At 30.1% G+C, this 11933-nt stretch overlaps 2 protein-coding genes across 4 annotated transcripts; one reads left to right on the forward strand and one right to left on the reverse strand.

The window, feature by feature from the left end:
* LOC124497781 (putative transporter YutK) lies at nucleotides 1–8917 on the forward strand. The gene is made up of 10 exons (XM_075734231.1): nucleotides 1–447; nucleotides 4063–4705; nucleotides 4779–5078; nucleotides 5152–5649; nucleotides 5781–5906; nucleotides 5994–6121; nucleotides 7810–7863; nucleotides 8028–8142; nucleotides 8359–8517; nucleotides 8654–8917. The coding sequence occupies exons 2-10, from the start codon at nucleotides 4268–4270 to the stop codon at nucleotides 8846–8848; spliced, it is 2013 nt and encodes a 670-aa protein (XP_075590346.1). The 5' UTR covers nucleotides 1–447; nucleotides 4063–4267; the 3' UTR covers nucleotides 8849–8917.
* A 12-nt stretch (nucleotides 8918–8929) lies between these two features.
* LOC124497518 (prolyl 4-hydroxylase subunit alpha-1) lies at nucleotides 8930–11878 on the reverse strand. 3 transcript variants are annotated; one of them, XM_047061176.2, is made up of 4 exons: nucleotides 11417–11878; nucleotides 10792–11339; nucleotides 9649–10728; nucleotides 8930–9565 (listed from the first exon to the last, which is right to left on the reverse strand). In XM_047061176.2, the coding sequence occupies exons 2-4, from the start codon at nucleotides 11204–11206 to the stop codon at nucleotides 9270–9272; spliced, it is 1791 nt and encodes a 596-aa protein (XP_046917132.2). In that variant the 5' UTR covers nucleotides 11207–11339; nucleotides 11417–11878; the 3' UTR covers nucleotides 8930–9269. The 3 variants fall into 3 exon arrangements, with proteins under 3 accessions (XP_046917132.2, XP_075590355.1, XP_075590356.1); XM_075734240.1 differs by having other exon boundaries at nucleotides 11404–11878; XM_075734241.1 differs by having other exon boundaries at nucleotides 11547–11803.
* Between the last annotated feature and the right edge of the window lie 55 nt (nucleotides 11879–11933).

An 11933-nucleotide genomic window follows, 5' to 3' on the forward strand; every position in this document is an offset into this window, starting at 1 on the left:
CTAATTGAAAAATGTTGAATTTAAATTAAATTTATGCCATCATTATGATGATGATTATGGTAGCATTTATTTGGCCAGCCAGTCTGTTATAATTTTTTTTTTGTTCTTATTATGAAATTGAAAATTGTTTTTCCTACACTGACAACAGGCGACAATTTCCACCGATTGATTGATTGATTGATGAAATAGAAATTTTTTTTCATTTTCATTTTCATTTGTCATTGCCGCAAACGCCACCAACCAATATTGTTGATTAAATGAATCGTCAACAGCTGAATTAATCATATATATAATATTTGTTTTCAATGTTTGAAACTTTTTTCACCATCCACCGATTCTGATCAAACACGTACACAACATTTAACCATTCCTCTCCTGTTCACTATCATTTGGATCAATTACCAGAACCAGAATATCGGAACGAATTTGGAACAAAAAAAAAACGGGGTAAATATTGGTTTGAATTTTGAAGAAAAAAAAATTTTTTTTATTTGCTTTTTATTCACTGTTTTGGTCAAGTTTGTTTTTTTTCTGGTCTCTGAACTAAGTGCATAAAAAACTAACCAACCAACCGACTCATTAACTATCTAGTTCTCTCTGCAGTGCAAAAAAAAAGTAACAAACAAATTGCAGCAATGAAACAGCAGAAAAAAAAGTTTGACCATTTCAATCAGTTAGTCTTTGTTTTTTTGTCCCACTTTAAATCAGATTTAATTTTCAAAATATTCTGAAATAAAAAAAAACCAAACCAAAGAATATTCTATTCTGCTGTAAAGTTGTTTCTGTTTTTGATTGCAGTGGCAAAGTTTTTAAATGCAGATAGAGAGAGAGAGAGATAGCGAACGAGACAGAGAAATTAATTTACACATTTTTCATCATTGTGTCTGTGTCTGTGTGTGCAAGTTTTGAATATTAAACAAAGAATTAAGAGATTTGCAGAATTTGGATTTAAGAATTGTATCCATAAAGTGCAAAAGACAGACACACACACACACACACACACACACAGTGAAAGAAATGGAAATTTTGAAAATTCCAAGATTTGCGATCCATTTTCAATGATAAACTTTTTTTTGTGTGTGTGTGTGTGTGCGGCCAAAATTGAATGAATAAAAAGATTAATCAAATGAAAATGTTCGTTTCGTTTTCGTTTTCTTTTTTTTTTTTTTTTTGTTCATCATCATCATCACACTGTTTTATCGATGAACTTTATCACGATTCTTTCAGAATTTTTTTTTTCTATTCAGAATTTTCAATCACAATGTATATTATCTCTCTCTTTTGATGATACATTGAAGGAGTTTTTTTTGCCAATGTTTCCTATTTTCAATTCAGCAAACTCCAACGATCAAAAAAAAAGATGGATTTCAAAGAGAAAAAAAAAGTGATGAGATTTTGAAATTTAATCTTTCAACCTTAGAAAGTGGAAGAAAAAATGAAATTCGAGAATAAATCAAAACGGATTTTGCCGCCCACTATTTATAACCATGATGGTGAAAAAAAAACGCACACCGAGGCCGATATGATGGACACACATTCACCACACACCGAGGACTAAATCGATCAATTTGAAAATAAATAAATCAATTGAATTCTTTTGTTTTTTAGGCTTTTCGGATTGTTTCAATGTTTCTGAAAATTCAATTGTATATAGGATGAATAATTCATTACATCAAAATCATTGAAATATATCTGGATTGATCCAAAAAAAAAAAAAAAAAAATGATGATGATGATCGTCGTCCAGAAATTACTGATGATCATGCGTGTTTCGAACTATGTTCGTTTGTAAATTATTTATTCCATGGAGAGAAAAAAAATGTGGCAGTTTTTTTTTCTCTCCAGAATATTCTAATCATCATGATCATGTAAATTTTTTATATTGAATGGATGAAGATGGAAAAAATACTATTAGATTTGAATGATAGAAATGTAATATTTTCCAGTTGCTCAGTATTCTACCGATCGAATTGATTCTGGTTATATGTATATAAATCCTGGTTATTATTATGGTTGTGATGTATGATTTTTTTTTTCAATTTTTTTTTTTAAATTAACATTTTTGGTCTATGTTTGCCAATGTAAGTGCATGTGAATGACAATCGATGTGTGTGTGTGTGTGTGGCATTAAAATTTCATTTATCATTTTTCTCGGTGGACAAAATTTGGCACATAATTTACGGTTCCGTTGTTGTTGTTGTTGTTGTTGTTGGTTTTTTTTTCATTATTTACCCATTTTTCATTCCATCATTGGATCACTGATCGAATGTAAAATCGAATTTTTTTTTCAAAATTATTCTGTCACTGTCGCATAACAAACAAACAACACACTTGTGTGAATGATTCAAATTTATTGAAAAAAAAACTTTCAGGTTTGTTTCATTCTGGCTGTATGTATGGCCAGAAAAAAAAAATCAAAATGTTTGTTATGGCAACCAACGATATGATGTAATCTATCATGACACACACACACAAGGAGCAAGAGAGATAGAAAGAGACAGAAAAAAATGTGATAATAATAGAGAGAATATAAATGAACAACAGAGATCCAGAACCAGAACCAAAACAGAAAAAAAGTTGGCCAAAATTTTTTTGTTTTGTTCTGGTATTTTCACTCTCCAAAAAAAAAAAACGCAGTGATTATCATCATGACCAAGTATTACTCAATCTTTTTTTTGTTGCTCTATTTGCCATCATTCTATGTATCTAATAGCATGGCAACTAGAAGCCATAATAATAATAATGATGATGATGATGATGATTAAAACTTGAATTATATGATTGGGATTCAACCAGTGAAACAAAAAAAAAAAAAAAAAAAAAAATAGTCGCCCAAACCAGAATCAAACGAATGGTTTTTTTTTGTGTTAACCAAAGTTTCAAATTTTTTTTTCAAAACAAACGAGCGCGCACACACACGCACACACTTTTTATTCGAATGATTGAACAACAACAAATCAAATTAACCCAAATTAACTAGTAGTAGTAGAAAAATTTATCATTGATGTGTAATGACAGATGATGGATTGGACTTTAATGGTTGATTGTTTTGTTTGGTTTGATTTTTTTCTGCAATCATTATCATTGGATAGATATGATAATTATGACGTTGTTTGCCCATATGGCATATGGCATATGATGATGATGATGATGATGATGACGGCCATGGAGCCATGGATGATATCATTTCATTTATTCATTCATTCATGCATTGCAACATCGATCGATCAATCAATAAAAATTTTTATCGATGCTGATGGTGATGATGATGATGATGGTTTTTTCAGGATTTCAAATTTCATTCTATAGAAAAAAAAACAAAACAGAAAAAAAAACTTTTACAATTTTAATCGCTGTTGTTGTCATTTGGATGAAAACAAAAATATCGCTGAAAACTTTGATGTTCAAATTTCCAGCAAAAAAAAAAAATCTAGGACAAAGAATAAACCATCCAATGCATGTCCATCTTTCCGGGTGAAAATTTCTGTTTTTGATAATTTTTTTTTATTCTTTGTTTTTCTTTTTTTTTCTGAATGTTTATGATATAAACAAATTATATGGTGATGATGATTATGATTATCAATTTTGGCCATTTAATATCCAGCAAAAAAAAAAAAAATCGACGATAAAGATGTAGATAATTTGTTGACAGATTTTTTGTTTGTTTGATTGATAATTTTTTTTTATTTTGTCGGATTTCATTGAATCACCATCAGAAATATTCACCAAAAGCCATTCATTCATTCATTCATTCACCATTCATCGTCATTCGGATGTTTTGCTTTGAGATTTTACACTTACACATACACATATGTAGAAAGAGTATCCATTTTCGTTTTCATTTTGATCAAAATTAAATGGGTTATGACCAATGAATGAATTGATTGGATGATTGGAAATTCAATACAAAATTGCTGAATTTTTTTTTTTTGGATGGAAATGAAATTCATTCAATCATGTATAAATGAAATTGATTTTAATTCGATTAGATGACATTATTAATTTGCTGTTTTTTCTGTCTCTCTGAACACATTCTTCATCAATTTATCTTTACTTTTACCAGAAAAAAAAATTTTGTCAATTGAAGCTTTTCGGCAATGATTTATCATCATCATCATCATCATCAACAACATTATAATTAGTGCGTGTGCGTGTGTTTGTTTGACAATCTGTGATTTCTTTTGTCACAAAATATTCAATCAAATTTTCTTCACACATCAAATAAAATAAAAGTGAAAAGGAAAAAAAAATTCAAACAATTCCGTACGATGGACAAATCAACAACAACAACAACAATAACGGAATCAGAATCATCATCATCATTTTTACCGGAGCAATCATCATCATCATCATCAATATCGAATCATGTGATTCCAATCGATATACAACAACAACAACAACAACAACAGCTGCAACAGCAGCAGCACCAGTCATCAAAACAACAACAACAACAACAACAGTTTAGTAATTATCATCATAATCATCATCAAAATCAGCAACAGATAAATGTTATTGAAAATGAAAAATTAACAACAACAACAACAACAACAAAACGACCATTATATGAACGTGAAATATCTGAATTGAGCATACAATTTAGTCAATTTTTATTTGGCAATCGTTTTGCACGTCATTTACTTTATGCATTTATATTTGTTTTATATAATTTATTTTTAGCCTATGCTATACATAAATCATGGGACAAGGTAAATCATCATCATAATACCTGTTGTTGATTGGATTGAATTTCATTTTTTTTTCTTCATTGTTTTATTTCAGACCGAAAATTATTGTGATGGTGTTAAATTATTGGTCATCATTACGGCATTGATTTACATGTCGTTAATTAAACGTTTTATAATTGTACCATATTTTTGGCCAATAATTTCGCGGTCATTTAATCATTTAAATGACCACTGTATTTCGGATTTATTTCGCCGTTTGTTACGTTGTTTATGTTGGACAATTGTGCTGTTATCGATTGGTACTATAATCGGTATACGTTGTTATAGGCAGCCAGAAAGAATTTATTCTGTTGCCGGTTATTTTGGTTTCATTCTTATTGGTTTCATTGGTTCGGTAATAATAAACTTTCATTTAGTTTCGTTGTGATTATTAAATTTTTTTTTTGTTTCTCTCTTTTCTATTTAAGAAACATCGACATCATATCAATTGGAATCAGATATTATGGGGTTTCACCGTACAATTATTGTTTGGTATATTTGTATTGCAAACAATAATTGGCCGATCAATATTTCAATGTATTGGTGATAAGATTAATACATTTTTATCATTCACAAAATCTGGTACAGAAATGGTATTTGGTTATCTATCTAATGGTCAACTACTTGGTACAATAGCTGGAAATTATTCATTGATCATTGGTAGTAGTAGTAGTAGTAATATAGAAATGATGATGAATGACCAAATACAGGTTCAATTACCATCATTACCATTAATGGTGCAGAGCTCAATATTTGCATTGTCCGGTATGCCTGTAATAATATTTTTCAGTTTTTTCGTATCAATATTATATTATTATGGTATAATGCAAATTATTGTGAATAAATTTGGCCATCTACTGCAGACAACCATCGGTACAACGGCTTGTGAATCAATATCAGCATCGGGAAATATTTTTCTTGGAATGGTAATATTCAGAATATTCATTCAATCAAACAACATTTCATTTCATTCATTCATTCATTTGTCATGTGTTTTTTTTTTCTTTTTCTCTTCACTTTGTACCACCACCACCACCAATTCCTGTCATGATAATAGTGTGAAAGTCCATTACTAATCAAACCATTTTTATCATCAATGACAAAATCAGAATTACATGCCGTTATGACTGGTGGTTTTGCCACTATTGCTGGTTCTGTGATGGCTGCATATATTAGTTTTGGTGTAAGTTTTATTTATTTATTTATTCGTTCGTTCGTTCGATTAATTTTTATTATTCTATATCTATATATCATCCAATTATCACATTAGATATCGGCAACACATTTATTATCAGCAAGTGTGATGGCAGCACCGGCTGCATTAGCATTATCAAAATTATTCTATCCAGAAACGGAACAATCCAAAACAACTGTAGATGATATTTGTTTAGAAAAAGGGTACGTACTATTACCAATAATCGATCAATGATTCGATGTCAATGTTCAATGTTTTTTTTTGTTTTGTTTGTTTGTTTGTTGTTTGATTTCAAAAGAGACTGGAAAAAAAACTAGAAAAAGATGTTTTCATTCTATTTTTGTGTATTTTATCATCACAAAATATGAGTTACATGAATGAATGAATGAATGAATGAATGGTGATGTGTGATGTTTATTATGTGATATAAATAAATAATCAGCCAAAAAAAAAAAAAATAAATATTCGATCAATGAATGTTTGTTTGTTTTGTGTTATCGATACAATTTTTACATTCTTTTTTTTTTTTTTTTGATCAGAATAATAATAATGATCCAGATGATGATGATAAAAAATCATCGATAATATTTTTTTTTTTTTGCATGATTAATAATTGAATCATTTGAATATATTCCATATATATAAAAAAAAACGAAGAATGTAAACGACAATGTTTTCATTTACATTTATTGCTAATGCTCAAGTAATAACCATGGAGAGAGAGAGAGAGAGAGAGAGAGAGAGAGAAAGAAAACCTTCCTACAAGAATATATTCTTGATTCTTTTGAAAAACTCATCATCATCATCATCATGATTGAACAACTTTTTTATTGTCATTATAAATAGTGAATGAGATGATGAAGAAAAAAAAAGTTTATTTTTTTTGGGGGGGTCTTTGAAGAAGAAGTTTTTTTTCTTTTTTTTTTTTAATTGAAATGTCAAAGAAAATTCCTTGTAATATGGTTTTATTTTGAAACATTTGTTCGACAACAAGTAAAGTGTAACGTAATACATCTGTGTAGTAGAAGACTCAAGGGGTTAAGTTTTTTTTTTTGTTTGTTTGTTCGCTTTCTTTATATTTTTTGTTTCCATCGGAAGAATCTTCTCGAAATGATCGATGTCTCTCTCTCTCTCTGACTCTCTTTATGTTTGATTTTCGATAGTCAATTCAAAACGTTATCGATTTCGGAAACAACTCATTCCAAACATTGAATCATACGATTCGATTGATTCGAATGACAATCTTTTTCCTTAAATGCATGATCATCATCATGATCAATATTTACAATTTTTTTTTTCATAGAAAAATTTTAAATTTCAAATCAATTTGAATAAGAAATCATGAGAAAGAAAAATGAAAGTAAATCCAAACAAACGAATGATCGATATTCGATTTTTTTTTTTTTGATTCGCAATGATTTATTGATATAAATGGCAAAAATATGATAATGGAATCGTCGAGATGCCAGAGATATTCAAGGGTAATTTCGATGAATTTCAAGTCTGTTTGTATCTTGTGTATCGTCATTTATGATCAATCATCATCATCATCAATTTTATTAAGCCAAATCGTGTTCGAATCATCATTCACTGCGCAGCCATCAGTAATCAGCTAGTCAGAGGCAATTTTTGCATTTTATTGTTCAAGTTTTTTTTTTACATTTCTGTATGAACAACAAATGAGGTGGCAATGAAAATGTTTTTTCGATGATTCGAAAAAACGTGTTTGCAAAATGACACTACTCAATGTACATAACAAATAATCATCGGGTATGATGATGATGATCAAATAAATGTGTAACTGGTTCGATTATTATCATTTTTTTCCATTATCGATAATTTCATGAATCAATTGTGATGTAAAAAAATTTTGTTTTTGTTTTTCTTACAGATCAGAAAGAAGCGCCATTGAAGCCGGATCCAATGGAGCCATTTCAGCCGTCAGGTATGGTTTGTTGCTGGGTACTGTATTGCCAATTTTTGTTATTTCCATTCATTCATGTGGTAATTCCCATTGAAATCTAATTTCAAATGCAATTTTTCATTCCATTTTTTCCCATTTTCATTCATTGATCAATTCAAATTGAATGAATTTATTTTTTTTTGTAGTCTTGTAGCAAGTATATTGGCCAATCTAATTGCATTTGTTTCATTTCTAACATTTTTGGATGCTGTCATCAATTATTTTGGCATGATGATCGATCTACCAGAATTAAGCTTCAAGGTAAGCAAAAATATTTCATTTATTCATTCATTAAATGTAGTTAATAGTCGAGAAATAGGAAAAAAAATCATTCAATAATCGATAATAATCAAAATGTTACCAAATTTTTATTGGCTCATTTTTATTTATTTTTGTTTCCGTTTTTCTCTTTCTTTCTTTTATTTTGTCGATTAATTATTGATCGATCGGACCTGAATTTGATGATGATGATAATAGATGATTCTATCGAAATTATTCATACCAATAGCCATGATGTTAGGTGTTGAATGGGCCGATGCTGAACGTATAGCCGGTCTAATTGGAATAAAAATGTTTATCAATGAATTTGTTGCTTATCAACAATTATCCGAATATATTGCCATTGGTTCCATTACGGTAATTGTTGTTGTTGTTGTCAAGTTTAGCAACAACCAAAAAAACAACAACAACAACATTTAATTATACTTTTTTTTCTTTCTCACCATTAATTGTCATGTTTTTGTTTTGTTTTTCTCCATTCATTTCATCATAGAATCGTTCACAAACAATTGCAACATTTGCTTTATGTGGTTTTGCAAATCTAAGCTCCATTGGTATTCAAGTTGGTTCATTGAGTACATTAGCTCCTGCACGGGCATCCGATCTAGCTGAATTGGCATTTCGTGCAATGGTAACTGGATCTATTGCCTGTTTTATGACAGCCTGTGTAGCCGGTATGCTCATTTAAAAAAAATCTGGTTACGACGAATAAAAGGAAATTACCCGTGAAAAAGCAAATAAAAAATTGACCAATGAATATCAATAAGAGTATGTATTTGTGACTGTAATTTTTAATTGGATTTTTTTTTATAGACGGTACAAACATTAGAGTTACGGACCAACTCGTTGGTTACGTCTTTTTGAGAAAATTTCGATTATTTTATATATGCAAAAAAAAAGACTAGATACATTGACATCATTTCATTTGGGAGCAATACAGGGTAAACAGGGTAATGGCGATATGTGTAGGCGCGATGATGATGACAAAATCCGGATCAAATTAATTAAACAAAGTGGATATTCCCTTGAGGATTTAAATGTCATTTCCATCCATCCATCCATTTGCATACATACGTGTTGTTGTTATTGATGATTGATTGAATGAATTTCTAATCGATGTGTTGTACAATATTCAATTCATTTTGCCTAAGGCCACATGGTTTACGAAATTCTTGGCCAACTTCATGTATCCATTTATTGGATACCCATTTTGAACCAACCAATACAGGACATGCAGCATGTCTAGTGAGTAGATCACCATCACCAGATTTATAAAGATTATACCAGAATGCAGCAGCATTTTTTCGTGGCCATAGTTGAACGCCTAAATGTGGAAATACGGTAGCACCACCAGCCTGTACGTTGCTCATATAATTTAGCCATGTTGCAATTCGATTACCTGTTCCTGTGTTCAAAATAATCATCATATATTAATTTTCTCATGGGATAATAAAATATTAAAAAACAAATAAACAAACACATGCTTACCCAATGAATCGAATGCTCGAGGTTCTTCTCTACGTGCAAAATCATAATGTGGTTCATAATGGCCACCAATACCATAATTGACTACTTGTAGTTCTTCGGCCGTGTCCATTTCTAGTCCAGTAATTGCTTCAATACGACGTGAAATACGATAAACAATTTCATGATCACGATTAGTTAACCATGCTGATTTTGAAATACGATATTTGGCTGTTTCTAATTTTCCTGTAAAATAATTCTGTACAGTAGCACGTTTTAACATTGGTTCGGCTAATCGTTTGACCACTTCGATTTCATCATCGGACATAAAATCAATAAAAAGAACAATATTTGGCTGTTTATATGCTTCTTCCACTTTTATACGCCATAAACGAACAAATTTATCCAACAATTTACTTGTATCCAGATAATAACATTTCAATTTGGAACGAATTGATTCATGTAAACGATTTTCACCACGACACAATGCTTCATATATATCACGTTCATTCTCTTCTAATGGCCATGTTGATTCACTAATGGAATTTTCATCCGGCACATCCGGATCATTAGTATCGCCTTTACGTATACGACGTAAACGATTACTAATGTTTAGTTCATTATTGAAAAATTCTAGATTACCACGTGCACGTTCATGATTTGGATTTATATCCAATAAATCGGCAGTATATTCATATGCTTCTTGTAATGAACCAAGTTGATAGGATGCAAATGCTAAATGTTCAAGAATGTTGACACGATCATAACGTAATTTATTCGCCATAGATGGTGATTCATTATATTCATCATTCAAACGTCGTAATGCTTCTTTCATCCATAAAACAGTATGATGATAATTTTTTTGATGATATGCTTGTCTACCAAGTTCATAGCAATCATTCGCTGTTAATGGCATTGTTAATTTCGTTGCCGAATCAATGGCCGAATTCACATCATTCTCATCGATTATTTTATGTTTATTATTGAGATCATCATAATAATCGATTGGATGTTGATTTTTTATTGCAGGTATCACACCATCGGCTAACATTGTTGTATCCAATTTATATGTATCTTGTAAACGAAGCAATGCTTCAGCAGCACCTATATAATATAAACACAATTTATGAATCAAAAATCAGAAAAAAAAACCAGAACAAAACAAACCAGATAAATCTTCAGCTGATGGAAATGTTTCATTTTCAGTTAATAAATGAATTAAATCTTTACGATCAGCGTCTATTAGATATTCGACAAGATTCCAATCGGTTGTCAAACGTTTCACCAATAGATAGGCATTAACTGGATTGGATAAATATGTTTGCACATCTTGATTGGCAACCATATTGAGATGATTATAATGATGTGCTAATTGTCGTAATGATGCTAAACGTTTTTCTTCATTATCCAAATAATTATTTAAACTTTCAACAATATGTTGTTCAGTTTTTAATAATTTTTCTAAATGTACTAATGCTGTAAAATATTCTTGATGGCTTTGTTGGATTATCATCATCATCATTATTATTGTAATAATTGTCGATGATGTAAAGAATATTCTTCCCATTCCCATAGTAGCCATTTTGTTTTTTTTTACTGGTGATGGGTGGATAGACAATGATTTATATCACATAAAGACGATGATGATGAAGATTCATAGAAAAAAATGAAGAAATAAAAAACACGTTGTCGGTGTTGTTGAAAATGATGATCAACTATAGAGTGAATGAATGAATGAAAAGAAAAAATGAAATAAGAAATTATTCGGGCTGTGTTTACAATAAATTCATACCATTTCATCATCATCAACATAACCGGGTCGATGATGTTGATAATGATGATTCTAACAAATGCACACACTATGCCACTTCTTCAACACAAATGGATTTAGATTTCCATATGGATTGATGGATACTGTATACAGTTAGGGTGTGGTTGATAACACACACATGCATGCATGTGTGTGTTTGTTCATTTATTCATTCAATCTTAAATCGTAAAATGTTTTTTCTTCAACAAACAAATCGTTGATCAACGAAAATGTCGGTTTTTTTTCAAAAAAAAATAGCAATATTTGTTTGTCTTTCGATAATGAAACTGAATGTCTGTGTGTGTGTGTGCGTTGATTGAAATCGATTGACCATATGTCAAATGATCAAAAAAAAAAAAAAATTGAAATGAAGATGGAAAAAAGAAATGAAAAAATTTACAGTCATTTTGAGTCATAACATGGAAAACACAACACATGCTCAATGATAATGATGAAAAAAAAACTTGAGCGCATTTTTTTTCACTTCCGACAGATGGCG

The sequence above is a fragment of the Dermatophagoides farinae genome, chromosome 9 (assembly GCF_024713945.1).
Source record: "Dermatophagoides farinae isolate YC_2012a chromosome 9, ASM2471394v1, whole genome shotgun sequence".
NCBI lineage: Eukaryota > Metazoa > Arthropoda > Arachnida > Sarcoptiformes > Pyroglyphidae > Dermatophagoides > Dermatophagoides farinae.

Bases quoted from the DNA above. Each gene is read 5' to 3' on its own strand.
- LOC124497781 (XM_075734231.1), top strand. From the start codon at position 4,268: ATGGACAAATCAACAACAACAACAACAATAACGGAATCAGAATCATCA. The intron at 5,079-5,151 runs GTAATAATAAAC...TTTCTATTTAAG, and splicing joins TTATTGGTTTCATTGGTTCG to AAACATCGACATCATATCAA. The intron at 5,650-5,780 runs GTAATATTCAGA...TCATGATAATAG, and splicing joins GAAATATTTTTCTTGGAATG to TGTGAAAGTCCATTACTAAT.
- LOC124497518 (XM_047061176.2), bottom strand. From the start codon at position 11,206: ATGGCTACTATGGGAATGGGAAGAATATTCTTTACATCATCGACAATT. The intron at 10,729-10,791 runs GTTTGTTTTGTT...TATATTATATAG, and splicing joins ATCAGCTGAAGATTTATCTG to GTGCTGCTGAAGCATTGCTT. The intron at 9,566-9,648 runs GTAAGCATGTGT...TTTTGAACACAG, and splicing joins TCGAGCATTCGATTCATTGG to GAACAGGTAATCGAATTGCA.